This window comes from Alligator mississippiensis, chromosome 7, assembly GCF_030867095.1.
Source record: "Alligator mississippiensis isolate rAllMis1 chromosome 7, rAllMis1, whole genome shotgun sequence".
NCBI classification, from domain to species: Eukaryota; Metazoa; Chordata; order Crocodylia; family Alligatoridae; genus Alligator; species Alligator mississippiensis.
This window is the reverse complement of record NC_081830.1, coordinates 6,726,911-6,752,404: the sequence shown is the minus strand read 5'-3', so window position 1 is coordinate 6,752,404 and position 25,494 is coordinate 6,726,911. Positions and strand designations below refer to the sequence as shown.

Sequence of the window (25,494 nt, the reverse complement as noted above, 5' to 3'; positions counted from 1 at the left end):
GATACTGCTCCCACCTCCTTGCTCCCACTAGCAGCAGAAGACTCATCGTTGCCAGGAAAAAGGATGTGTCTATGTTGGGGAGGATGATGAGACAGAAGGATGATGTGAATTCAGCCTACCCCCCAGGCCTATACAGGCCTTCCCAGGCACAGTAATGCATGGTAGTGCTCTTGGCTGTCAGGGAGCGCAGCTGCAGGGAAACCTGGTTTCTGGGGGAGTCTGTGAAGATGCTCAGTCGGTCTCACATGGAGCTGGCATAGGCTGAGCCACATAGAGGTTCAATGAACATTTAAAAAAATATATTTGTCCCCAAAACTATATTGATTGAGCAGATAGAAACACAATAATTCCAAACACTATGAATGGCGCTACAACTGGCGAGCATCCTACATCTTAGATCTATCATCCTGGGACTTGAGATGCACCCAAATCCATTGGCATACATCCTACTTGCAGGCCCAAGCCCGGAGGTCTTGTGGATCAGATGCCCCCAGATAGCAATCATCCTCCACCCCCGACTCTTTAGTCTGGGGCTTTAGATACTCCCTACACTTGATCTTCTCTCACAAGAGGTGTAGTGAACGTGCCACAATCTCTCCAGCCTTTGCCTTGGGGGCAGCTGGACCCAATTCAAGGGAATTGGAGGGCTAGAAACAGACACTCCCAAAATGGTACAGGTGAGTTTGAGTCTCCCCTGGCTTCATCGGGTCCCAGAGGTGCCAGGCCAGTAATGAAGTGCTAGGCCATCGTGTGGGGGAGCAGTGTCATTTCCATGTCGGTGGCAAGCTAACACCACACTCGGCACCCTGAGAATCACAGGACTGCTCTGCTGGAGAGAGAAAACGTCTCCATGCCTCCCCTGCTCCATGCAGCCACCCGTACTCGGGCAGCTGCCCATGTCCCCACTGCCCTCATGTGCACAAGTGGGAAGGGGTTTCTGGAGCCGGGCCCCCAGCATCACCACATGCAGTTCTTGCTTGCTGTGATCATGACTCTGGCACATGGGCAGCACGGTGTGGGGACCTGCTCTCTGCATGACCCACCCTTGAACTGTGACTTTCAGGGACCCAGGGGGATTCTCCCCTCACTCTGCCCTTGGCTGGGGTTGGTGCTAGGGAGGCAGGTGCTCCAGTGTGAGAGTGTAGTCCATGTCCCTGATGGCCCCATGCCCAGGGATGTGTGGTAGGGCAAGTCTGAAATGAAACAAGTATTGAATGAACCTTGAAATGTGTGAGTGAGAGAGAGAGTTGGGTAGACAGGCAGACAGTTCTGCTGAAGGTGCCCATTACCATGAAGTGTAGTCTACTGGAGGCAAATGAACCCCAGGTTAAAGGTGAATGCACTTTTCCATCCAAATCTCTCTTGCGGGTGGTTGCTGCAGCCCTTGCCTCCCCCTGCCCCTCCAACCTCATTATCCCTGTTGGGTGCAGAGTGCAGGGTGACATGCAGCCACCTGCCCCTGGAGTGCGACATGCCTGACGCCACTGGCTTTCTCAGCAGCAGAGTATGGGGCTGGCAGCTTCTGCCTCCAATCCACTCCAGTTCCTTCAGCCCTACCCAGCGAAACCAGCTCACAGCAGAAGTAGTGAGTGAGAGCCCAGGCGCGGTGCAGGTCAGGCGGAGGGTCTCTCCAGGCTTCTGGACTCCTCCACCAGGGTGAGCTGGGCACACACACCTGCAGGAGGGGAGAGACAGGGGGAGGAGGGAAGGGCATCCCAGAGATACAGGTATGAGATCATCTGTGCTCCTAGCTGTGTGCAGGGAGCCCAGAGTCTGCCCTGACCTGGGAGCAGCAGCAGGAGGGGGATGATGATCCTGGAGGCCATGGACCTGGTGCTGGGACGGCTCCCACGGGGGTGGGAAGCTGCACTCTAGGTGCCTCAGTGCTGGGGACCTGCTAGCAGCTGCCTTATACACTGGCCCAAAAGGGCTCATTTGCATGGGCCAAGGGAGGGGACAGTAGAAAGGGGGCACCTTGGAGCAGGGTATTATGGAGCATTTCAGTGACCTGGGCATTGGGAGGGGTTTGGAGCCTCCACCGGAGCACCGATGGTTCCTGGTGTGGGCACTTGGACTGCTCCCAGCTGCCTGCAGGCACCACTGACGTGAAGCCCAGGTGGGACTGAGTAGCTCAGCACAGTGCTGTTTGTTCAGTCTGTACAGTGGCACCTCCAGAAGTGTCTCCCCAGGCGCTGTCCCCATGGTGGCTGTGATGCGCTTGTCGGTCAGACTTCAGGTGCTGTTTATGCTAGACAGTTGCTGTTGGGGTGCAGTGTCCTGGGCTCAGGATCTGTAGGCTCCTGGGTGCTGGTCCTGGGGGACTCTCCCCTCTCAACCCCTTGTGTGACGGATACTGACTACTGAGATGGAAAGATCCTTCCCTTTTTATGTATTTGTGTGCTGTGGGCCACTATGTAGGAGTGTCTGAGGCTGTCAGGGATCAGAGTCACAGTGAGAGCTGGTTCCCAGAGGGGTCTGCAGAGAGGGTGGTTGAGTTTTGGGAATAGCGGATGTAGGTTAATACTGGATGGAGTCAAAGTGTGATCCCCCTTCCCATTCATTCTAGCTGTTGTTTGGACCCTGACTACTTATTTCTGCGTGACACTACAGAGACCATGTAGGTAAGTGTTGCTACAAGGCCTTTTGCAAGAGCAAAAGCTTCTGGTCTGTGGCCAACTCCATGGGGCTTTCCACTAACCTCAGTGCCTGGGAGACCAAGGCAGTAATTTCATGTGTTCCCTGTGTCTCTGCAGGGGTGAGCCGTAGGGAACGGCAGGTGCAGGGATGGAGAATGCTGTTTGTTGAAAGCAGCGTTCCCAGCAGGTTGGACTGAGGGGTTTGAAGAGCTCTGATAAATCTCCGTGCAGGGGCTGCTGTGTTTTGCCAGACCCAGGGGCCCAGGTGGGGCAACTCATCCCCACCTACCCATGGGCTTCAACACCCTCCGTGTGGGGCAGCAGGGCTGGGGCTGATCAAGAGGGGCCTCAGGGTGATGGGGCTGGGCAGGGCTCTTGTCCAACGGAGAGGTGTCTCATGGTGCTGCAGCAGTGTCTGGTGTGGCCTGGTGGAGCCTGGCCTGGCTGTCTGCTCCATGTCAGCAGATGTCTGTCCCTGGGAGCGGGCTCCCCTCTGCAGGGTCAGGGGTAGACTGTATTTTCTCCCCTCATCCCCCTGTTCTGAACCGGCAGCTGCTGAGTTCATGTGAGACTCTGTTTCTAATATCTAATAAGAGGACTCTGCTGGTCTGATTAAACCCTGCTTCCTGTTTTTGTGCTGCCTCGGCCCTGCTCTGTGTCACTGTGTTCCTGGCACAGTAATACGTGGCGGTGTCTGCGGCTGTCAGGGAGCGCAGCTGCAGGGAGACCTGGTTCTTGGAGTTGTCTGCAGAGATGGTGGTCCGGCTTGTCAGAGCAGTGGCGTAGCCTGTGTTTCCATCATAGGGATAGACATACCCCACCCACTCCAGGCCTTTCCCGGGAGGCTGCCGAATCCAGTTCCAGCTGTAATACTGCGTAGTGATGGAGAACCCAGAGACGGCACAGGTCAAGGTGAGGGTCTCTCCAGGCTTCACCACCCCTGGGCCAGATTGGACCAGCTGGACCGCAGACAGGACACCTGGGAAGAGGGAAATTTGAGTTAGCTACAACTTCACTGAGTGAGCTCTGCCCGTCCCCTGCTGCCACAGGCACTCACCTGGGAGGGCACAGAGAAGACACAAGCAGAGCAGGAAGGATCCCATGGCTGTTCCCATCCAACAAGGGAAAGTCTGTAGCAGGTGCAACCGGTCAGTTTGGTGTGTGGGCAGACTGAGGCTCGTGACAGCAGCAGTGGGTATTTAAGCAGAAGCCCAGGGCTGGATTTGCATATGGGCTCCCTGGGGTGGGTATAAGAGGTGTGAGCACTCAGTGCCTGGGGATATTCACTTGGGACAGGACAGCAGTATCCTTTCTAACAGAGCCAGGCCCTGTGCTCAGCTTCTCCCCACTCCAGTGCCGAGACCTGGGTCCCTGAAGGAGGGTCCAGAAGACGGTGTCTGCCGCAGACCCTCCTTGCTCCTCTGTTGCCTGGGATCAGATCCACTCTAAACTCTTACCCTGGTCCCTGGGAGATGCTACCTGCTGCGGGAGTCAGTGTCCTCATCTGTGTTTGGCACCCAGGGCATTTGTGCAATTTGATTTAAGTGCAGGGATCTTCCCATTCCCAAGTGAATACCAGTGTCTTGAGTGCTGCAGTCCCCCCAGGACAGTGTCCTCCTTCCCTCCCATTTGGTGTCTGTACTAGGTTGACACTGTACGGTGCTTCTGTTTTCTGGGGCCTCTGGGGACACTTCAGTCAAAGGGCCTTGGTGCTGTGAGGTCTGGGAGAGAGGAGGTGTGGGTGGCTGGTTCCTTTCCCTGAAGTGACCATCCAGCAGAATTCAGTGTGGAAGGGAAATGACAGTGGGGCTGGGGTTGGCTGGGGTTAGGGTATCCTGGCCAGTGTGTGGCCATTGCTGGCTGTGCAGTGCCTGGACATTAAAGGGTAACAGGCACTTGTATCCCAGCGATTCCCTGTTCCCATCCAGCTGCCTCCAGCTTATCCTTGTGGGAGCCGAGGGAAGAACTGTCAGGGACAGACACTGGCACCATAGGGCTGTGCTGGCTGGGACTGTGCCCAAGCCCTTTATCCCTACTGCTGCCCTCAGCCTGACTCCTGCCAGCTGGGGCTGGACGGTGCATCCATGACCAGCTTCTCTTGTGAGCGGTGGGAGAGGGGTAAGGCCGAAGTCAGTTGTGCAGTCTCTGTAGTGTACATCTCTCAGCAGGGCTGGGCCATGCCCACAGGCTGCAGACTAGGCATGGGTCACTGGAAATGGGGGCTGGGGATGGAGCATTCCCTGGGAGCAGGGTGTGATGCAGAGCTGGTGTCAGCATCTCATGTGTCTGAGTACAGTCAGCAGCATGGGCCTCCCTAGGGATCGGAAAGCAGTGGCACAGAGTGGTGAAGTGATGTGACCAGGGACCTCAGGCAGTGCAGAGTGTGCAGGTCTCTGGGCTGCTGGGCCCGTGCTTGGCAGTGACAGGCAAATCTGTGCCTGGCCCCTGCACCGCCCAGGTCAGTTGTCAGGCAGACGAAAAGCAGATTGTTTCTGTGCCCGGTGGATGTTCTGTCCCCGAGATCTCCAGCTCTTTTCCCCTGCTGCTCTGTTCACACCTGCAGGAAATCTGTGTACTTCCAGGCCCCACCTCTGCTTTTATCCTGGTGTTACTGAGAGTAGGACTTGAGCATAGAAAAAATCTCTCTTCAGTATCTTTGCACAGCTCAGATCTTCGTGTGTGTGTGTGTGCTTTTGCACACGCACAGCCCCCAGCCCTGTGTCTGTCTGTGACTGCCCTTATCTTTGTTCATGTGTCTGAGTGTCTCTGGAAGGGAAGTGTGGAGTTTGAGTGCAGGGGTCAGACATGGCCAGCAGCTGAAACACCATGGTCACAAGTGCAGACCCGGGACCTTGGAGGAGCCTGAATGGTGCCATCCTGAGCTTACAATGTATTTTAGCTAGAGGCAGTAGCTTGGGGTGATAGGATGAAGTCTGTTGTTGGAGACCACTGGTGGGACTCCACCCATGACTGGGGCACGGGTATAGATGGCTACACCCTGTACAGGAGGGATCGAATGGAGAAAAGGGGCAGGGGTGGAGCTCTCCATACCAAGGAAAGCTGCGCGTCTCTGCAAACCGATGTTGGCGCCCAGGGTGTACGACTGGAGACCCTCTGGTTTAAAATCCGTGGGGAACACGGCATAGTGGACACTATGGTGGGGATCTACTACAGACCTCTGACCCAGGATCAGGAGCTTGACCAGGAGTTTGCCAGGGAATTGGCTGAGGCTGCATGCTCCCAGTGTATGGTTGTCTTGGGAGACTTCAACTACCCAGACATCTCGTGCGAAGAGCGTTTGGCCAAATCCGAGTGGTCACAGAGCTTTCTCTCATGCGTGGATGAGCTCTATCTGAGTCAAGAAGTCGATGGGCTGATGAGAGGAAGAGCGCCGCTTGACCTGGTTCTGGCAATGCAGGGGACGACTTAATCAGTGACCTAACGATTGCAGGGAAACTGGGTGACAGTGACCATGAGCTGATCACCTTTACCATTTGCCGTGAAGCTGGCAAGTCAGCAAGCAATACAGAAGTCCTCGACTTCAGGAAAGCTGACTTCGACAAGCTCAGGAGGCTTTTGAAGGAGGCCCTAAAGGGCCACAACCCAAAAGGGAGGGGATTTCAGGATGAGTGGTTGCTCCTCAAAGGAGTAATCCTGGATGCTCAGGCAAAGTCTATCCCATCTCAGGGGAAAGGCAGCAAAGGGGCACAACAGCCCCCTTGGCACTCTGAGGAACTAGCGGACCACCTGCATCTCAAAAGACAGACCTATAAAGGATGGAGGACGGGATCCACCTCCAAGGAGAAATACTCTGCACTGGTCTGGACCTGCAGGGAGTGAACCAGGAAAGCCAAGGCTGAGCCTGAACCCCAACCAGCTGCAAGTATCAAGTACAATAAAATGTTGTTTTTCAGATATGCGGGGAGCTGGAGACCACGGGCTGTGTGCAGCTGGCGTGCCAGAGACTCCAGTGGGAAGCAGACCCCACAAGGGGAGGTGACCATGCTCCCAGGCCCCAGAGCCTGAAAAAGTAACAGGCAGCCCCCGCAGCCGAGAGCCAGGGGCTGCGTCCACGTAGAGCCTGAGACCACGTGCTCCGTCTGGGTGGTGGCCTCTGAGGCACCAGAGTGGGGAGCCGCAGACCCCAAGGGGACCCTCGGGGTGTGGCGAGTGCCCATCCATGGCATACGTGTCTGCTGCTGGTGCACCAGCTACGGCTGGGACTGTCTACCCTGGGGGGCTCACAGGCAAGACCTGGGGCCCTCCCGCTTGCCCTCCTGTGCAAACTCCACACTAACTCACATGCCAGACAGATGAGCGTGCCTGTTTGTTTGCGTGGCATGTTCACGCAGCCTCTGTCACGTGGCTCCCCGGGGACTGGGCCAAGTAGGGGCTGGGGCGGGGCTAGACCCTTCTGCGGTCCGGCTTAGCCGCCTCCCCGTGGCTAGGCTGCGGCTAGTTCCTCCCACCAGTGGCCCCGCTTCCCTCTGGCAGTGTTTGGGGTCACTGGGGGGCTTTGGGGAAGCGGGGGCGCAGCGGGCTTGCACCTGAACGATGTGTGCCACTCCCGGAGCCCGTTTGGGTTTTTTTTCCTTTGGCGGACCCTTTTAAACTGTGTGCATGCGCAGTGGGCCCGCTGCCAGAAAAGATATTAATGGGCTGGGAGGACCCGACTGTCAGCCGGCCCTGACAGCTTACACCCCAGGGTACTCAAGGAGCTGGCAGGCATCATAGCCCAGCCCCTGGCAAGGATCTTCGAGAGCTCCTGGTGCTCTGGTGAAGTGCCTGAAGGTTGGAAGAAGGCCAATGTGGTGCCTATCTTCAAGAAAGGGAGGAAGGTGCATCCGGCAAACTGCAGGCCCATCAGCCTGACCTCTGTCCTGGGAAAGGTCTTAGAAAAGATGATCGAAGAGGCCATTCTCAACAGACTGGCCGATAGCAACATCCTGAGGCATAGCCAGCATGGGTTTGTTGCAGGTAGGCGTGACAGCTGAAAAGTGTGCCTGTGTGATAAAGGTGCTTGCTGAAGGCCCTGTGAAGATTAGACCAAGTGTTTTTCTGTATGTGTTTAGATACTAAGCTATATGTTGTTGTTAAAAGCCTAATTCAAGTTTAAGATGTAGTGAGGCCTTGTATAAAGTAAGGCCTAGTAAAATTAGCAAAGCCTTGAAGTAGTAAGGCCTTGTGGCATAATTAAAATCACCTTATCAAAGAAATGCAAGGCTTGTACTGCTAATTAGTCAGTCCAAGGACAGTTGAAGTAAAAGGAATCCGAGTGGCTGCATGTTATCAGAACCATTCAGAAGCTTTAAATCAGCTGAAATATCTGGAAACCATTCAGAAGGAAGATACAGCTCTGTAAAAAGGATTATTTAGCTGTCGCCTGGATCAGTGGGCCCGTGGACCTCGAGGAGCCCAATGACTACATTCCAGTGTCCTTCCCGGTACCCCTCAGACAACATTGTTCAGGGACGCCTGACTTGTCTGAACTTTGTGGAAAGAGAAGCTTGCTGTGTATCAGGCATCAGAGGGGACCGCCGATAAGTTGCCGACGTGAATTGCTTTTGTCTGTCATTGTTCGTCTTGTTACTACACGTAGTTGTGTTTTTGTTAAGTCAATAAATCTTTCTTACATTTCTACCCCCGAGCACATTCTCAATCCTGAACCCTTCACAGGCGGTGGGGACAGTAGGTCTTGCTTGACCAATCTCATATCCTTCTACGACCAGGTGACCTATCACCTGGACAAGGGAGAAGAGATTGATGTCATTTATCTTGACTTTAAAAAAGCCTTTGATCTGGTATCCCATGTTCACCTCTTAGTAAACCTGGCTAACTGTGGCCTCGGCCACACCACGATCCTCTGGCTGGGGAATTGGCTCCGTGATCAGACCCAGAGGGTGGTGGTTGATGAAAGTCAATCGTCATGGTGCCCTGTGACCAGCGGGGTCCCTCAAGGCTCTGTCTTTGCACCTGTATTGTTCAACATCTTCATTTAACGATGCAGACATTGGAGTCAGAAGCGAACTGGCCAAGTTTGCTGATGAAACCAAACTCTGGAGTAAAGCATCCACACCTGAGGGCAGGAGGGTGATCCAGGCTGACCTTGACAGGCTCAGGAAATGGGCGGATGAGAACCTGATGGTGTTTAACACCAAAAAATGCAAGGTTCTCCACCTTGGGAGGAAAAACCTGCAGCTTCCCTATAGGCTCAGCACTGCTACGGTGGTCAGCACTACGGATGAAAGGGACTTGGGGGTCATGATTTACCACAAGATGAACATGAGCCTGCAATGTGATACTGCAGCCAGTAAAGCGAGCAAAACGCTGGCTTGCATCCACAGAGGTTTTCAGCCTCCGAATCGGGCTGAATCTTCTCTGAATCAAATTGGTGACTGAAGCATTGCACACCCCTACTAACCAGCACCACAACTGAATGAGATCTGGGTGTCGTGATAGAGAACAAAATGAACATGAGCCGCCACCAATGAGATGCTGTATCTGGCAGAGCTAATCAAACACTGGCATGCATCTACTGAGGCACCTAGAGCAAGGCTAAAGATGTCATGCTCCCACTGTGCTCTGCTTTGGTGAGACCACAGCTGGAGTACTGCATCCAGTTTTGGGTACCACACTTCAGGAAACATGTGGAGAAGCTCAAGAGAGTCCAAAGGCGGGTCACACACCTGATTAGAGGTTTGGAGAGCAGGTCATATAATGAGAGGCTGAAAGACCTGGGACTTTTCAGCCTGGAGAAGACAAGACTCGGTGGGGACTTGGTGGCAGACTACAAGGATATCAGGGGAGTAAATCATGGAGGAGCAACTACTGACCAAGGTCCCCCAAGGGAGGACTAGAAATAATGGGAGCAAGCTAATGGAACAAGCCACCCCCCACAAACACACACGCCCTTGGAGGAGCCCCCCATGGGGCTGGGGGGTTCCCACCCAAAATGTTTGGGTGCAGTATCCCATGGCCTGTGCCCAATGCCAAGGGGACATTTTGCAGGCACCCGTGTCTCCTTGCATCACCCCCTTGATTTAAAGTACAGTTTTATTAGCTTCTGTTGTTTGTTCTCCTGGATTTAATCGGGTAGAAAGAAGCAGTCATGGCAGGGGAAAAGGGAGATAAAGCACCTTACAGGTCTTCATCTTCACAGCCAGCTGGGCGCTTGTGTGCTCTGTAGAAGGGTGCTGGTGCCCCATAGGCATTGCCAGCTCCAGGACCTGGGTACAATGGAGACGGCCCTGCAGCCTGAAGCTCTGGAGTGCAGCAAGGGAAGTCCCTGGGAAGGCAGAAGTGGGGCACATGTCCAGATCCCTTGTCCTCCTTGATGCAGGAGTTGGAAGCGGTGAGTGACACACAGGGGCTGCATACAGGTGTATGATGAAGGCACAGCCATGTGGGATGGGAGTCCAGAGAGTCGGGGATCACCCAGATCTTGGGTGAGATGGGGCTCAGTGCATGGAGCGCTAGGTACATGGGATCACGTTAGTGGCTCAACAAGCAGGACTTCCAGTGTTTAGGCAGGTGCTACCTCTGTCCCCGCACAGGCTGGCTGGTGTCCTTCAAGTCGGGATTTTGTGCAGGCTCTCATAGATTTCCCCACAGTGGTGCAGTGTATTTCCCTGCACTCCCCGCACTGGCGCAGTGCACCCGGTGCAGTGATATTGGGCTGTGGCTCTGGGCTGTAGACCGCTCAGCTGCAGGTGCATGTGGCTGCTGGAGGTGTTGCTGGTGATGTTGAGGTGACCGTGGAGACTATCACTATATCTGATGCTTCCCTGACTGTGCATGCAACCAGCCCACTCCTGTCCCTTCCCTGAGGCCTGATGAACCCACCCTGCTCCCAACTCGGTGAGTGAGAACCCAGACACGGTGCAGGTCAGGCTGAGGGGCTCTCCCAGCTTCCCACCTGACTCCCCCAGGCTGAGCTGGGCACATACACCAGTTGGGAGTGGGGAGGAAGGAGGATTATGGCAGGGATTCCCAGTGGCGAAGGCCTCGGAGCACCTGTGGGTAGGGGCTGCTCATGCGGAGCCCAGAGCCTGCTCTTACTCAATGGGAGCAGCATGAGGAGGGGGATGATGATCCTGGAGGCCATGGACCTGGTGCTGGGACGGCTCCCAGGGGGGTGGGAAGCTGCACTCTAGGTGCCTTAGTGCTGGGGACCTGCTAACAAGTGCCATATACACTGGCCCCAAAAGGGCTCATTTGCATGGGCCAAGGGAGGGGACAGTAGAAAGGGGGCACCTTGGAGCAGGGTATTATGGAGCATTTCAGTGACCTGGGCTTTGGGAGGGGTTTGGAGCCTCCACCGGAGCACCGATGGTTCCTGGTGTGGGCACTTGGACTGCTGCCAGCTGCCTGCAGGCACCACTGACGTGAAGCCCAGGTGGGACTGAGTAGCTCAGCACAGTGCTGTTTGTTCAGTCTGTACAGTGGCACCTCCAGAAGTGTCTCCCCAGGCGCTGTCCCCAGGGTGGTTGTGATGCGCTTGTCGGTCAGACTTCAGGTGCTGGGTATACTAGACAGTAGCTATTGGTGTGCAGTGTCCTGGGCCCAGTATCTGTAGGCTCCTGGGTGCTGGTCCTGGGGGACTCTCCCCTCTCAACCCCTTGTGTGACAGACGGTGAGTACTGAGATGGAAAGATCCTTCCCTTTTTATGTATTTGTGTGCTGTGGGCCACTATGTAGGAGTGTCTGAGACCAGGAGTTTGTCAGGGAATTGGCTGATGCCGCATGCTCCCGGTGTATGGTTGTCTTGGGAGACTTCAGCTACCCAGACATCTTGTGGGAAGAGCACTTGGCCAAATCTTAGTGGTCTCAGAGCTTTCTCTCCTGCGTGGATGAGCTCTATCTGATGCAAGAAGACGATGGGCTGATGAGCGGAAAAGCTAGATGAGTGAGAACCCAGACACGGTGCAGGTCAGGCTGAGGGTCTCTCCCGGCTTCCCCACCTGACTCCACCAGGCTGAGCTGGGCACACGCACTTGTGTGGCATTGACCTGTGATTATGGCAGGGATTCGAAGGGGTGAAGGCCTCGGAGCATGTGTGGGTAGGGGCTGCTCGTGCAGAGCCCAGAGCCTGCTCTTACTCGCTGGGAGCAGCATGAGGAGCGGGGTGATGATGCTGGAGGCCATGGCCCTGTTTCTGGACTGGCTCCCCAGGGGGGCAGGAAGCTGCACTCAAGCTGCTTCCACACGGGCTTGCACGCAGCTTTTCATAGCGGAGGAGCTTGTTTTTATGGGCTGGGACTTGGCACAGTAGAAGAGGAGTGTTATGGGAGCTCTGTGACTGGGTCCCACAGGGCTACAAGTCCTGCCAGGTTGATTTACATTTCAGATGTAGTGCGGAATATTTCCCTGCTGCTTTCATTCCCTCTATCTGTGTTGAAAAGTAGAACCGGTCAAGAGAAAAACCCTTTAATGATCTGTCTCCCATCTCTCCCTCGGGATCCAGCCACCCTTTGTATGAACCGTGATGCAGCCCCTCAATACCTGAGCACGTTGAAAACAACTGAAATAGTGAGGCACCCTTTGCCCCTTCTAGGGTAAAGGATTTTCTGCCTTATGGGATGTGAAATCTCTGGTTGGAGCGATCTTCCTATATTAGGAGGGGTTTGTTCATTCATTTGAGAATTGGTGTCAGCAGGAAAGGCTCTGTTGGTGTTATTGTACAAGGGCTGTGACATGGAGCCTTGACCTGTCTCCGTCTTTGGACCACACTGTCCCACGGACAAGAGTCACGGGTGAGGCTTTGAGAGACACGTAGGTGCAGTGTATGAGCTTGCAGTGGCAGGCACTGAGGCTTCATGAACCAAGAGATGCAATTTCTCCAGACTCCCCTAAACAGGGATGTGCATGCAGGTTCCTGGGTGGAGGGCTAAGAGCTGACTGCAGTATAACACGTCTGCCCTTGGGGTTTGGTCCCTAGGACCTGCCTTCTCTCCTGAGACGCTCAGCTCAGCAGGATGGACGGGATCCCCAAAGTGGCTGAGGGGATTTGAACATGCAATTCCTTAACAGCCTTTGAGATTTGGGTGTCCAACACTTGTGAGGGGCTTCAGAAATGCTCAGACAAACAGAGGAACCGGGATAAATATTGTCACTAATTTGGTGAGATCTGAATGCACAGGAGTGTGTGGGGATGTGGAGGAGACGGCTTCTTTTGTGTGGGCACAAATGGGATTTCTACCAGAGTGAAAGGCAGTGAGGAACACCCACATCTTGCGTGGTGCAGTGGAGGAAGGGTGACCCTTCCAACAGAGAGAGGGAAAGGGTCGGCTCTGGACTCCCAGGGTGTTTGGGACCTGAATCTAACAGAGGCCCCATGAATCTGTGTCAGCTTTAGTCCCTCTGGTCCTTCTCTCCTCCATCGGGATGAGATCCTGCCCTCTGCCTGCTACACAGGAGGTACTGGCGCCTCGTGGGGATGAGACTGGATCAGGCCGTGCAGGGCGGGCAGTCATACTGGGCGCTGGGCTATTGGTATCATGCTGACTGCACTCTGGGAAGGCAGGGCCAGGCATTGCGGGAGTGCGCAAGAGAGTGAAGAGCTCCAGGCCTTTCCACTCAGGAATGCGATTGCTCCAAGTACATCACGTCCTCAGACGGCCAAGGCTGATCCTGTTGGAGTTTCCCTCCATGCACGTGTGGTTTCTAGGTTGCAACGTCCCTGATCTGAGCTGTTGATGTGCTGTGATGTTGCTAAGGACCCTCTTCCCATTTTTGTGCAGCCCCTGCCCTGCTCTGTGTCACTGTGGCTCTGGTACAGTAATACGTGGCGGTGTCAGCAGCTGTCAGGGAGCGCAGCTCCAGCTCCAGCGGTTTCTCGGAGGCAACTCCAGAAATAGTGAGCCGGCCTTGCAGGGAGGAGGCATAGTCTGTGTACGACCTGACACCAGTAAAAACTGTGCGTGCCATCACCTGTAACCCTTGGCCTGGAGGCTGCCGGATCCAGGCCCAGGCGCTCTCACTACTGAGAGATTCATTGAAGAGCGTGCAGTTCAGGGTGAGGGTCTGTCCAGGCTTCACCACCCCTGGGCCAGACTCAGCCAGGGTCCCTGCAGATACAGCGCCTGGGAAAAAGCAGGAGAGAAAGGGAGAGAGTTAGCCACTGAACCAGTCCCTTTAATGGTTGCTAATGTTGCCTCTCGTGTCCAGGACACTCACAGGGAAGAGAAGCGAGTAGGGCAAGCACGAGTACGGCAGCCTCCATGCTGGTTTTCCTAAAGAACCCAGACCCCAGCAGGGACAATGGGGCAGCGGCAAGGGTCTGCAGGGGCTGAGACTCTTTGGGTGTTGGCTTGCTATTTAACCAGCCATCTCTGGGCAGGGATTTGCATGTGGCTTCCCCAGGGTGCACCAGACAGTTCCAGGCTCAGAGAACTAAGTATATGATGCTGTCCCTTTGGGGCCACTGTTGCTTTGTGCTATAGATGCTGTGATCCCCTGAGTGCACACAGATCCCATGCTCATGTTGTCTGGTGGGGAAGGAGTGCCTGGAAGGCAGGACACTGGGAGATGAGGCTACAGAGATCCCCTTTGTACAGGGTGGGGAAGTTCCCAGGAAGGGTGCCTTCAAGCGGGCTGCTCTCTGCTGTGGGGTCAGACCTCCTGGGCTGTGCCTGGCTGGGACCCAGAGCTCCCTGAGAATCAGCAGTGGAGTTGGCCATACCCAGAAGCGTGGGGAGATGGAGGAATGCCTGGTGGGAAGGAGCTGGTGGTCCTGGGAAGGGCTGGGGAGAGGCAGGGAGTAAGGACCCTGGAAGGGATGTGTGCTGAGAGCATTTGTGGCCCTTGCTGGAAGCAGGATGAGGCTGGGTGTATGGTGTCTGACATCCTCTTTATCGGTGTCTTCCTCAGCGTCTGCGGGAGCTGGGCATTCCTGCGGCCCTGAGAGGCTGCGCGGGGGCTGCGCCCTGTTCTCTGCAGCCTCTGCTTTGCACAGGGCGCTGGCTAAGGCCTGGGACCTGTGAGGTTTGTCTCGGGGCTGCCTACGCTGAGCTGCATCTCTCCCCTTGGACAGGCTGCGAGGAGGCCATGCAGTGGGCACAGAAAGGGAGTGGGAAAGGCAGAGAGCAAGGGTTGAAATGCCTCTGTGCTGCGTACAAAGAGTAGCATTTGGGAGAGGATGCGTGAGGAAGAGGCTGCCCCTTTGAATCGAGCTTTTCTGCTGTATGAGATCCACTTCCCCGTTGACACTGGCCCAGCACTGGAGGAGGTTGCAGACCTACTTGCTGCATTTCCTTGGTTTTACCTCTCGGCTCCATGTTTTTAGGCTGCGTCCTGTGCCAGGCTCCCCGTCTGACTTGCAGAGACCTTCCCCCATCCCCACCTCTATCTGAACAAGAACTGATTAGAGGAGGACTGACAAAAGACAAGGGAGATGCAGTGGGAGACGCATCTCAACCCCTCCAGACAAAGTTGATAGGAGTGAAGCAACTGCCCTGGTCTCATTTACGCCAGAGATGGACCCGGATGAAAACTGATTTAAATGGGAGATGGGACGGGCATGCACCATCATCAGCATTCAGGATGGAGAACAGAGATCCCAAGGCAAGGACCGCACTGAATTCTGGGATCAGGGGAAAACTGCATGATGGGGAATCCTTGCTCCAAATGCCAATCAACCCACATCTACACACACCCAGCTCAACATTTATCAGACCACTTCTAGTAACGACTCCTCTATTGGTATCCAAAACACTGAATCTGCCTGTCTGCATTGTGAGCTCCCCCAGGGTAATGCCATCCATGGCCAGGAGTGATCAGTTCCTGTTATCCAGCATAGGAGCCATTGCTTCCCCCTAAAGAAACCTAGTGATCTCCCCTGAGCCGGTGTTAGGTCTCTGCAAAAACCCCAACCACGCTCAAGTTTCTGTCCTGGGGCTCGGATCCAAAGCTGCACCAGTTCCACTCCTTTCTGCCCGGAATCGCTCCATCGATGGTGCTGAGGACTCTGCCTGTCTGCCGGATCCAGCAACACCTGGGGACCTCGACTGGTTCAAGCTTCACTGTGTGGTGAGACCCCAACTCTCTCTCTCTGTCTCCAGGACCCTGACTTTTATTCTCTTACTCCAGGCAGAGCTTTCTAAACCTGACGTTTGCTAATCAAACATGAGCTAGACTTCCCCAAAAACCTAATTGTAACTATGTAATATTGTAACTGTTGATTTCTCTCTCTTGTGTGGCTGTTATTACTGGTATCATCCTACGTTCATATATCCGGCAATAAATATTCTTTATGGTCAAGCTAGTTGCTATACCCTCTCTCTCTCTGAACCTCAATTACTCTTTCTTCTCACTTTTTTTTCCTAAGCTAAAGATCCCTGTAATGCCCAATACTACAGTGGGGTTTGCTCACCCAGGGCGTTACTACTAGGACCATTGTGACGTGCTGAGTTTTGAGGCACGCGAGGGTATCAGCTGAAAGTGCTGATCGGGCCCAGCCTGCTCAGACATACTCTTTTAGCGTGTGTGTATGTGGGTCTAACTGCATTTATTATTGTTCTGCTGAAATAATAAGGGATGAACTGAGTTCAAGGCATATGAGGGTGTCAGCCTATCAATGCTGAATAGTCCGGCCTGACTCGGAGGTGCTCTGTTAACCCGTGTGCTTGTGTGTGACTGCATTTTGTTGTTGCCCTGATGAACTGAATTCAAGGCATATGAGGATGTTTGCCTGTCAGCGCTAAAGAACCTGTCCTGGCTCAGTCATGTCCTGTTGATCTGTGTGTGTATGTGTGTATATGCATTTGACTGATCTGGTGGTTGGAGGAACCCAGTCCCATTGAAAGTGAGTCCTGCGAGATGGCTCTGTTGGGGGTGAGGACTTGCAGAAGGGAGAGAGACGGCTCCCTGTAGAAGCACATTGATAGAATTACAGAGACCCCAGAAATGTACCCCTAATAAGTATGCACCCCACAAAGTGACGGGGAAACCTGCTAACACTGGACACAGAGGGAGCGTTTGGTCGTGGAGATTGAACGAGGAACACTGGTGCCGGGGGTTTGGGTCGTAACCCAGGAGTGTGGTCTGATGCAGCTCAAGCCCTACAAGTCCAGTGACATGGGAAGAGAGTGGGGAGCCTGCTCCCTTGTTCCTGCCTCCTTGTCGTGTTCAGGCAGCTTCATATTCATTCCTGGTTTGCCAGGGACTTTGGCTGGAGACATCTCGCTGTTCTGGGTTGTGTTGATCTCCCTGCACTGTGCAGGCCCCCTTCCCCTTTTTGGCCTGCTTTTCTCTGTTTCGCGATGTCCTCTGGTGCAGTAAGGGGTGTGTCTGCTGGGACGAGAGTGCTCAGCTGCAGGGAGGGCTGGTTCCTGGAGTGGGTCTCAGCAATGCTGTTCCAGCCTTGGAGAGTGGAGGCCGACGTGGTGCTTCTCTGCTCATTGCCATTTCCCAGCTGCTCTAGGCCTTTTCTGAAGCTTGACCAGACCCAATTTCCCCTGCAGTAGCTGTACCCTCTGGTGTCCCTGGGAGTCAGACAATGGAGCAGGTCACTGTGAGTGTCAGTAGGACACCTGCTGCTGTCACCTAGGGGTCCTGTGAGACAGAAGGATGATGTGAATTCAGCCCACCCCCCAGTCCTGTACAGGCCTTCCCAGGCACAGCAGTGCACGGTAGTGCTCTTGGCTGTCAGGGAAACCAGCTCACAGCACAAGTAGTGAGTGAGAGCCCAGGCGCGGTGCAGGTCAGGCGGAGGGTCTCTCCAGGCTTCTGGACTCCTCCACCAAGGTGAGCGGGGCACACACACCTGCAGGAGGGGAGAGACAGGGGGAGGAGGGAAAGGCATCCCAGAGATACAGGTATGAGATCATCTGTGCTCCTAGCTGTGTGCAGGGAGCCCAGAGTCTGCCCTGACCTGGGAGCAGCAGCAGGAGGGGGATGATGCTGCTGGAGGCCATGGACCTGGTGCTGGGACGGCTCCCAGGGGGGTGGGAAGCTGCACTCTAGGTGCCTCAGTGCTGGGGACCTGCTAGCAGCTGCCTTATACACTGGCCCAAAAGGGCTCATTTGCATGGGCCAAGGGAGGGGACAGTAGAAAGGGGGCACCTCAGAGCAGGGTATTATGGAGCATTTCAGTGACCTGGGCATTGGGAGGGGTTTGGAGCCTCCACCGGAGCACCGATGGTTCCTGGTGTGGGCACTTGGACTGCTCCCAGCTGCCTGCAGGCACCACTGACCTGAAGCCCAGGTGGGACTGAGCAGCTCGGCACAGTGCATGTCAGTCTGTACAGCGGCACCTCCAGAAATGTCTCCCCAGGCGCTCTCCCAATGGTGGTTGTGATGCGATTGTCGGTCAGTCTTCCGGTGCTGGGTATGCTAGACATTTGCTGTTGGGGTGCAGTGTCCTGGGCTCAGGATCTGTAGGTTCCTGGGTGCTGGCCCTGGGGGACTCTCCCCACTCAACCCTTTGTGTGACGGATACTGACTACTGAGATGGAAAGATCCTTCCCTTTTTATATATTTGTGTGCTGTGGGCCACTATGTAGGAGTGTCTGAGGCTGTCCATGCAGGGGTGAGCCGTAGGGAACGGCAGGTGCAGGGATGGAGAATGCTGTTTGTTGAAAGCAGCGTTCCCAGCAGGTTGGACTGAGGGGTTTGAAGAGCTCTGATAAATCTCCGTGCAGGGGCTGCTGTGTTTTGCCAGACCCAGGGGCCCAGGTGGGGCAACTCATCCCCACCTGCCCATGGGCTTCAACACCCTCCGTGTGGGGCAGCAGGGCTGGGGCTGATCAAGAGGGGCCTCAGGGTGATGGGGCTGGGCAGGGCTCTTGTCCAACGGAGAGGTGTCTCATGGTGCTGCAGCAGTGTCTGGTGTGGCCTGGTGGAGCCTGGCCTGGCTGTCTGCTCCATGTCAGCAGGTGTCTGTCCCTGGGAGCGGGTTCCCCTCCGCAGGGTCAGGGGTAGACTGTATTTTCTCCCCTCATCCCCCTGTTCTGAACCGGCAGCTGCTGAGTTCATGTGAGACTCTGTTTCTAATCTCTAATAAGAGGACTCTGCTGGTCTGATTAAAACCTGCTTCCCGTTTTTGTGCAGCCCCGGCCCTGCTCTGTGTCACTGTGTATTTCCTGGCACAGTAATACGTGGCGGTGTCTGCGGCTGTCAGGGAACGCAGCTGCAGGGAGAACTGGTTCTTGGAGGTGTCTGCAGAGATGGTGGTCCGGCTTGTCAGAGCAGTGGCGTAGCCTGTGTCTCCACCATAGGGATACACATACCCTACCCACTCCAGGCCTTTCCCGGGAGGCTGCCGGGTCCAGTGCCACCTGTGATGCTGCTTAGTAATGGAGATCCCAGAGACAGCACATGTCAGGCTGAGGGTCTCTCCAGGCTTCACCACTCCTGGGCCAGACTGGACCAACTGGTCCTCAGACAGGACACCTGGGAAGAGGGAAATTTGAGTTAGCTACAACTTCACTGAGTGAGCTCTGCCCTTCCCCTGCTGCCACAGGCACTCACCTGGGAGGGCACTGAGAAGACACAGGCAGAGCAGGAAGGATCCCATGGCTGTTCCCATCCAACAAGGGAAAGTCTGTAGCAGGTGCAACCCGTCAGTTTGGTGTGTGGGCAGACTGAGGCTCGTGACAGCAGCAGTGGGTATTTGAGCAGAAGCCCAGGGCTAGATTTGCATATGGGCTCCCTGGGGTGGGTATAAGAGGTGTGAGCACTCAGTGCCTGGGGATATTCACTTGGGACAGGACAGCAGTATCCTTTCTAACAGAGCCAAGCCCTGTGTTCAACCTCTCCCCATCCCAGTGCTGAGCCCTGGGTCCCTGAAAGAGCGTTCAGAAGACGGTGTCTGCCGCGGACCCTCCTTGCTCCTCTGTTGCCTGGGATCAGGTCCACTCTAAACTCTTATCTGGGTCTATGTGGGACAGACACTGGCACCATAGGGCTGTGCTGGCTGGGACTGTGCCCAAGCCCTTTATCCCTACTGCTGCCCTCAGCCTGACTCGTGCCAGCTGGGGCTGGGCAATGCAGCCATGACTAGCTTCTCTTGTGAGCGGTGGGAGAGGTGTAAGTCCGAAGTCAGTTGTGCAGTCTCTGTTGTGTACATCTCTCAGCAGGGCTGGGCCATGCCCACAGGCTGCAGACTAGGCATGGGTCACTGGAAATGGGGGCTGGGGATGGAGCATTCCCTGGGAGCAGGGTGTGATGCAGAGCTGGTGTCAGCATCTCATGTGTCTGAGTACAGTCAGCAGCATGGGCCTCCCTAGGGATTGGAAAGCAGTGGCACAGAGTGGCAAAGTGATGTGACCATGGACCTCAGGCAGTGCAGAGTGTGCAGGTCTTTGGGCTCCTGGGCCCGTGATTGGCAGTGATGGGCAAATCTGTGCCTGGCCCCTGCACCACCCAGGGCAGTTGTCAGGCAGACGAAAAGCAGATTGTTTCTGTGCCCGGTGGATGTTCTGTCCCCGAGATCTCCAGCTCTTTTCCCCTGCTGCTCTGTTCACACCTGCAGGAAATCTGTGTATTTCCAGGCTCCACCTCTGCTTTTATCCTGGTGTTACTGAGAGTAGGACTTGAGCATATAAAAAATCTCTTTTCAGTATCTTTGCAGAGCTCAGATCTTTGTGTGTGTGTGCTTTTGCACACGCACAGCCCCCAGCCCTATGTCTGTCTATGACTGCCCTTATCTTTGTTCATGTGTCTGAGTGTCTCTGGAAGGGAAGTGTGGAGTTTGAGTGCAGGGGTCAGACATGGCCAGCAGCTGAAACACCATGGTCACAAGTGCAGACCCGGGACATTGGAGGAGCCTGAATGGTGCCATCCTGAGCTTACAATGTATTTTAGCTAGAGGCAGTAGCTTGGGGTGATAGGATGAAATCTGTTGTTAGAGACCACTGGTGGGACTCCACCCATGACTGGACCATGGGTGTAGATGGCTATACCCTGTACAGGAGGGATCGAATGGAGAAAAGGGGCAGGGGTGGAGCTCTCCATGCCAAGGAAAGCTATGCGTCCCTGCAAGCCAACGTTGGCACCCAGGGTGGATGACTGGAGACCCTCTGGGTTTAAATCCGTGGGGAACAAGGCACATGGGACACTATGGTGGGGATCTACTACAGACCTGTGACTCAGGATCAGAAGCTTGACCAGGAATTTGCCAAGGAATTGGCTGAGGCTGCATGCTCCTGGTGTATGGTTGTCTGGGTAGTTGAAGTCTCCCATGACATCTCATGGGAAGAGCACTTGGCCAAATCCGAGTGGTCGCAGAGCTTTCTCTAATGCATGGGTGAGCTCTATCTGATGCAAGAAGTTCGATGGGCTGATGAGAGGAAAAGCGCTGCTCGACCTGGTTCTGGCAATGGGGTGCGACATTAATCAGTGACCTAACGATTGCAGGGAAACTGGGTGACAGTGACCATGAGCTGATCACCTTTACCATTTGCCGTGAAGCTGGCAAGTCAGTCAGCAATACAGAAGTCCTCGACTTCAGGAAAGCTGACTTTGACAAGCTCAGGAGGCTTTTCAGGGAGGCCCTAAAGGGCCACAACCCAAAAGGGAGGGGATTTCAGGATGAGTGGCTGCTCCTCAAAGGAGCGATCCTGGATGCTCAGGCAAAGTCTATCCCATCTCAGGGGAAAGGCAGCAAAGGGGCAGAACAGCCCCCTTGGCTCTCTGAGGAACTAGCGGACCACCTGCATCTCAAAAGACAGACCTATAAAGGATGGAGGATGGGATCCACCTCCAAGGAGGAATACTCTGCACTGGTCCAGACCTGCAGGGAGTGAACCAGGAAAGCCAAGGTGAGGCTTACAGGCCTATAGTTATTTGGGACCTCCTTCCTCCCTTTCTTGAGAATTGGGACCACATTAGCCAGTTTCCAATCCCCCGGCACCTGGCCAGATGACCACGAATGCTCATACAGCTGGGCCAAGGGCTCTGCGATGACCCCTGTTGGCTCCCTCAACACCCGTGGGTGGAGGGCATCTGGACCTGCAGATTTAAAAATGTTTAGCCCTTCCAGAAGATCCCTAACTACATCTGTGCTGACTGAAAGCTTTATAGAGCTATCCCCAAGATTGTCCCTACCTCTGGTAGGTGGGATATCCTGGTCCCTGTTCAAGAAAACGGAGGCAAAGAAACTTAAAATTATCAGCTTTCTTGTCTGGCATTGCCACAAGATTACCGTTTACATCTTGCAGGGGCTTACATTGCCGGGTGCCCTCTTCTTGCTCTCAATGTACTTGAAAAAGGACTTGTTGTTGTCCTTAATCCTGGTTGCTAACCTAAGCTCCATCTCTGCCTTGGCCTTCCTCATAGCCCTCCTCCACTCCCGGGCCGAGGAGGAGTACATGGCTCCGGTAATCATGTCACTTTCCCGGAGTCTACCAGTGAGTTTTCCCACAGGCTTTGGTCCAGTGAGACGGCCAGGCCCATAACAGGGACTGAAGCCGCTGGGTGGTGGGAACATGAGACATCGCTTTGCTTGTTCAGTGAGGAGCCCAGATCACAGCACAGTCCTGCCCCATCAGCACCCTGTGAAATCATGGTATTTCCATGTTTGGGGCAGAGCCCCAGGGAAGCAAGGGATCACTGGATGTTTAGAAGGTCCTGGTGGGATTCTCAAAGAGTTGGAGTCATTGGGTTCACTGGGAACAGATCTTCTGTTTGGGACAGCTGTGTTTGTAGTACAAAGCCCATGGCCTGTTTGTTTCTTTCTCTCTCCATGACTAGATCAGAGTTGGGAGCAGGGTCAGGCTGATGAGTGGTCCCACTTGGTGCAACGTTGAGTCTACAGGAGCATCAGGCTGTGAAACCTGATAGTTGGTGGTATAAGAAGGGCCTGAACCTCCACATTGATGACCCCCTTGGTATGCATCTTTCACACATAGACATCTGATGATCTGGCTCTGTTCTGGCCCCTTCTGGAGTCCAAGTGGGTCCAGTCCATGATAAGCACTCCAGGACATGGGCCTCAGCAGAAGGGCTGTGCAGTTCAGGCTGCAAGATGTGCCTTTGAGCCTCATTCCTCTGGGCTCCTAAATGGCTATATCACACCAAAGGTCCTAGGCAGCAGTACCCAGCCCTGACACAGGAGAGGGGGTGGGTCTCTCTGAAAAGTGAATCCCTTCCATGCATGTCTGTCTGCAAATGAATGTGGTGTCAGGTCAGTGCCAGGATGTGCCCTTGCTCAGGCAGGGAGGGATTTTTATAAGGATACCCCAGTGCCCTGTGTTACTGTGCTCTCCTGGCACAGTAGTCAGTGGCCACGTCAGCTGCTGCCATGTTGTTCAGTTGCAGAGGATGAGCTTGATAGATACTTTAATTCTCTGAAGGATCAGTCATCTGGTGAAGAGCCTACACAGGAGGGACCCGATGCAGAGGAATGGAAGATGGTCACCTCCAGAGCAGACATCATACTGCTAAGACAGCTTCCCCACTGCATCTGGGGAAGAGATGCAAGGCCCTGGCAGCACTGGAGGAGAATGCAATGGAGAAAGCTACAGCCACCACCATGCAGGCTGAGGGTCAGCCAGGCAGCTGAAGGAAGAGATACTAAGTCATCGTGGTGGGCTACTCCCTCCTGAGAGGAATGGAGGGACCCATCTGTCACCCTGATTCCACGGCACGGGAGGTATGTTGCCTGCCTGGAGCCCACATCTGGGACATCACTGCAAGGATTCCCGACCTCATCTGGCCCTCTGATTACTATCCCATGGTCCTCATGCATGTGGGCACAAATGATGCAGCCAAGAATAGTGCAGACTGTCTCATGAGTGACTACAGGGCTCTGGGGGCCAGGCTTAGGAAGATGGGGGCACAGGTGGTCTTGTCAATCCTCCCAGTCAGCAGTTGTGGTTAGCATCACAACACCTGCATCAGAGAAGTAAACCTACGGCTCTGGAGTTGGTGTCGTCATCAAGTGGGTTTTGACTTCTTCGGCCATGACCCACACTTCCATGAAAGGAGCACCCTAGGATGGGATCGTCTTCATCTCTCTTCAGAAGGTGAGAGTCTGTTCTCTTACAGGTTGGCTGATCTACACAGGGCTTTAAACTAGGTTCATTGTGGACTGGGGATGCATATGATGGTGACAGCTTAGGATCAACAAACCATGCACTGGAACAGCCCCCATAAGTACTAAGGGGCCCAATGAGCATCAGGACGGGGGGCACCAAGAGCACCCATCGGGGGGCTCAAATGTCTCTATACTAATGCTAGGAGCATGAGGAACAAGAAGGAGGAACTCATTCCTGCTTGCAGACAAAAACTGTGATTTAGTAGTGCTAATTGAAACTTGGTGGGACTCTACCCATGATTTGGCAGTAAACATTGAGGGCTATAGGCTGTACAGATGAGAGACAGGAGGGAGAAAAGGGGAAGGTGTGGATTTCTAAATGAAGGAGCAATATACATCTCCCATAATCAAGATGGGATCAGAGGAGGGACAAATTGAGGTATTGTGGGTCAGAATGCAAGTGGGTTGCGGGGAAAGGGACTTGGTAGCGGGGGCCTACTACAGACCGCCACATCAGGAGGAGGAGTTGGACATGGAAGTCTCCAGACAGTGCTCAGAGGCTGTACAGTAAAGAGACATGGTTGTCCTGGGTGACCTAAACTACCTGGACATCTGCTGGGAGGAGCCGTCAGCTGGATCCAACCGTTCATGTAGGTTCTTAACCTGCATATAGGACCTTCACCTAACACAGGAGGTATACAGTCCCACTAGGGGAAATGTCTTACTGGACTTGGTCCTGGCTACAGGGGTTGATTCATAGATGCTAGGATCGGAAGGGACCTCAGCAGATAGAGTCCAACCCCCCGCCTAGGCAGCAAAGAGTGCTGGGGTCAGATGACCCCAGCTAGATGCATATCTAGACCTCTCTTGAAGACCCCCAAGGTAGGGCAGAGCAGCACCTCCCTTGGATGCCCATTGCAAATTTTGGCCACCCTTACTGTGAAGAAGTTTTTCCTGATATCTAGCCTAAAGCTGCTCTCTGTCAGTTTGTGACCATTGTTTCTTGTCACCCCAAGAGGTGCCCTGGTAAACAGAGCATCTCTGATTCCTTGCTGCATCCCCCTAATGAATTTGTAGGCAGCCACAAGATCACCTCTTAGCCTTCTCTTGCGGAGGCTGAAGAGGTCAAGGTCCCTCAGTCTCTCCTCATAGGGCTTGTCCTGCAAGCCCCTAACTATAGGAGTGGCCTTCCTCTGGACCCTCTCGAGACTATCAACATCCTTCTGATTTGGTGGGGGATCTACTGACACGAGGTAACCTAGGGGATAGTGACCGTCACTTGATTGAATTCATTATCCAGCATAAGGTGGGAAAGATAACCAGTAGGGCAGAAGTGCTTCCTTCAGAAATGCTAAATTCAGTGTGTTCTGGAGATTAGTTAGTGAGGCATTGAAGAACAGGAGAATTGGTGAGATGGGAGTCCAGGAACAGTGGTTGTTCCTAAAGGGAGCAGTCCTAAGGGTGCAAAAGGAGACAATCCCTTTGCACAGGAAAGGGGGCAAAGGGGCCAAGAAACCCTCTTGGCTGAACAGGGAAATCCAGGAAAGCCTTGGGACAAAAAAAAAAAGAGGCATATAGGTTGTGGAAGCATGGGATACCTACCAAGGCAGAATGTACCTACTTGGCCCACACTTGCAGGGAGGCAGTCAGAAAGGTCAAAGCAGGAATGGAACTTAGGCTGGCTACAAAAATTAAAGACAACAAAACCCTTTCTTTAGGTATACAGGGAGCAAAAATAAAGTGCAGGGTAGCATAGTTCCCCTGCAAGACAAACAAGGGCAATTAGTGATGGATGGCGGGGGCAAAGCTGAGCTCTTCAATGAATTTTGCCTCTTTATTCCTGAACTCAGATCAAGACAAATCTCCCAATTGGATCATAGACAG

The 25,494-nt window shown here is 54.2% G+C and overlaps 2 gene segments (V, D, J or C); both read right to left on the bottom strand.

Annotated features, from left to right (window-relative positions):
- Window positions 1–3,163: 3,163 nt before the first annotated feature.
- On the bottom strand, window positions 3,164–3,795 carry LOC132251574 (immunoglobulin heavy variable 4-61-like). The segment is given in 2 exon segments: window positions 3,164–3,615; window positions 3,694–3,795. Coding segments are annotated over 2 exon segments (510 nt in total).
- A 13,484-nt stretch (window positions 3,796–17,279) lies between these two features.
- On the bottom strand, window positions 17,280–19,204 carry LOC132251573 (immunoglobulin heavy variable 4-61-like). The segment is given in 3 exon segments: window positions 17,280–17,397; window positions 18,719–19,025; window positions 19,104–19,204. Coding segments are annotated over 3 exon segments (483 nt in total).
- Between the last annotated feature and the right edge of the window lie 6,290 nt (window positions 19,205–25,494).